Source organism: Mandrillus leucophaeus, unplaced genomic scaffold, assembly GCF_000951045.1.
Source record: "Mandrillus leucophaeus isolate KB7577 unplaced genomic scaffold, Mleu.le_1.0 Scaffold183, whole genome shotgun sequence".
In the NCBI taxonomy this organism is placed as follows: domain Eukaryota; kingdom Metazoa; phylum Chordata; class Mammalia; order Primates; family Cercopithecidae; genus Mandrillus; species Mandrillus leucophaeus.
In genome coordinates, this window is record NW_012101843.1 from 3275309 (window position 1) to 3278092 (window position 2784).

Here is a 2784-nt window from a genome sequence, read left to right on the forward strand (position 1 = left end):
TTGAGAAGGAGTCTCACTCTGTTGCCCATGCTGGAGTGCAACAGCGCGATCTTGGCTCACTGCAACCTCCACCTCCCAGGTTCAAGCAATTCCCTGCCTCAGCCTTCTGAGTAGCTGGGATTACAGGTGCCTGCCACTATGCCCGGCTTTTTTGTATCTTTAGTAGAGACGGGGTTTCACCATCTTGGACAGGCTGGTCTTGAACTCCTGACCTCGTGATCCACCCCGTAGAGACGGGGTTTCTCCATGTTGGTCAGGCTGGCCTCAAACTCCCAACCTCAGGTAATCCGCCCGCCTCGGCCTCCCAAAGTGCTGGGATTACAGGCGTGAGCCACTGTGCCGGGATTAAATACTAAATTTAAAAAAAAATATTCATAACACAGTTTGATGTGACATCTCATCTCCCAGTCATATCGAATAAGGTAGCCAATTAGAGGTTAAATAAATTGCTTATCAGTATTCTCAAAACTTGCAGTTTCTTCAATCTTATGAAATTGGCAACTAGGCAGATTTATATATATATTTCATCATTTGTATACAAACTGTTTCTTAAATGACACATCAACAAGGCAAGAATTCATAGAGTAATTGTGTGATGCAACATTTGGAAGGCAAAGCTTAGATAAGTCTGGTTTCTACTCCCAAAGCCTCCAGGCTAGGGATGGAGCAGCCCAATTAGCTAGAAAAACTCTCTAGAAACAAGATGCTGACTCTGTGATTACAAAGAAATTAGAGTAGAAGGAGGGACCACTTCTCTAACCTGGGAGTTACCAGAAAATCCAATATATCAAAAAGTAATAGACAAATGGCTCAAGAAATGCCTAATGGTCTCTAATTATAGCAACACTCCTTCCTAATATAAAGACGATATTAGGCCAAGAGAAAGAAACATACTGACTCACACCAACCAGAAAATCCTGCTGAAATCAAAAGTGCAATTCACCTGAGGCACCTTCGTCAGTTTAATGCAGTATTTCCCTAGGTCTGGAGAAGTAAATTACAGAGCGATTTTCTTAAGAGACTCCCGCATTAATGACACTGAAGAAACGGGGAAGAACAGGGAAACAGGCAACATCCTAAAAACCACAGCAATTCACAATAACTGCCTTTCACATAAGGGTTTAAAAGAGTCTATTATAGTTCAAAAGGAGATTACAAAAAGTATCCCAGTTTCTTAAATGACAAGGTTTTATATGGGAAATGAAATGTTTCCAGACATTGAAAATAAACAAGAAACAGTAAGACCGACCCTGACAAAAAAACTCGATTAAGTTTTCCTTAGAGAAGAAAAAATACAAAGAAAACCACAGCTCCCAAAGTAGTTCCTGCTTCCTGCCTGACTGCCCTTCTACAAAGCGGCAGGTCAAGAAATCAATGTAATTAGTAAGCAGTAGTTGAAAACTTTGCTTCTCATCACACTGACAACAAAACTACCTAACATTTGGGACAAATGCGACATGCCTTTTTTTAAAAGAAAATACATGAATAAGCCAATAGTTTTTCATTAAGTTGTAACACTATTTTATCTTCTAAAAAAAAAAAAAGAAAGAAAAAAATACTTTGCAATTTGAAAAAGCCTCAGGGTGCAACTGCGGAGAGGGAAGTGAGCCAAGAGCACTCTGGGGTCGCTACGGGATCCACTCTAGGGTCCAGACACCGCAGATGAAAATGCACCGGTTTCGGGAGCCTGTAAAGCTTCGGGCACGGGCGGCCGGGGTGGACGTGGGGCTCGAGGTTACGGGGAGACCCGTGCAGTGCCCGCAGCCCGCTCTTGTGCCTTTCGGTGGGAAATGACTGGTTTTCCATAGCTGGCACCTCCAGCAGCCTCAGCCTCCTCAATCCCACGCTCTGCCTGCCTCTCTCTTGGATGCAAACTCCTGCAAAACGTGTGTGGCCGCCCAAGTCGCGACGGGACTCCTCACTGACCGCCAACCACTTCATATTTTGTCCGGGGTACGATGGGTGGGAGAGAGGCTGCCGAAATCGGCAGAAAGTGGGGGCTGTCGGGGGAAGCCGGAGTCGCAACCGTCCCTTGCCTGAGGGCGCCGCGCCCACCTCCGGGCCAAGGGCAGGGCCGGGGCGGGGGTCGCTTCCCCGAAGCAGGGACCCCCACGCGCGCGCCCGGGCCCAGAGGAGAAGTGCGGGGGCCGCGTGGGACCCCCGGCCCATCTTCCCCGGCGGGCCCCAGCCCTCCCGCGTCCCGCACCCCAGGCCCACCTTTGATGCCTGCCATGGCGGTGACGTCGCTCCTGGCTCCACGACCCGAGGCGGCGGCGGCGGCGGCGGCCAGGAGACCCAAGACGCTACGGCGGCCAGACAACACCCGGAAGTGCGCGACGCAGCACTTCCGCCGGCGGCTCCGGCTTGCGCGGGGGCGCGGGGGCCGCGCCGGGCTGGGCTGTGTGGCCGACCCCTGCCTCCCTTCTTGGCCGTTCTGCAGATCGCCGCCGGCCGAGGCTTATCACCGCCGGCCGAGGCTTGCTGCCGCCGCCCCGACTAGGGGAATGAGCCGGCGCCAGGTCTTGAATTCCCGTCAGGGCCGGTCTGGGGGCTCCCTGCTGAAGCCCCTGTAGCTGATCCCGCAACCTCCCGCGTGCTTTGGGAAGGGATCGCGGGTGGCGGCCGTCCTTTGGATGCACGTGTGATGGCTTTTGGCTTAATTTCACATTCTTTGTTTGTTTTTTGACACAGGGTCTCTGTCGCCCAGGCTGGAATGTGGTCACGGCTACTGCAGCCTCTATCTCCAGGGCTCAAGTGATTTTCTCACGTCAGCCTCGCAGTAGC

The 2784-nt window shown here is 51.5% G+C and overlaps 1 protein-coding gene across 2 annotated transcripts in view; it reads right to left on the reverse strand.

The window, feature by feature from the left end:
- Positions 1–2337, reverse strand: part of LEPROTL1 (leptin receptor overlapping transcript-like 1) — a 55259-nt gene extending 52922 nt beyond the window's left edge. The window contains exon 1 of one of the 2 annotated variants that reach the window (XM_011977734.1): positions 2218–2329. In XM_011977734.1, coding sequence (XP_011833124.1) covers positions 2218–2233 — 16 coding nt within the window. In that variant the 5' untranslated portion in view covers positions 2234–2329. Of the gene's footprint in view, positions 1–2217 lie in introns of both variants that reach the window. The other variant, XM_011977735.1, reaches the window with a different exon arrangement.
- Between the last annotated feature and the right edge of the window lie 447 nt (positions 2338–2784).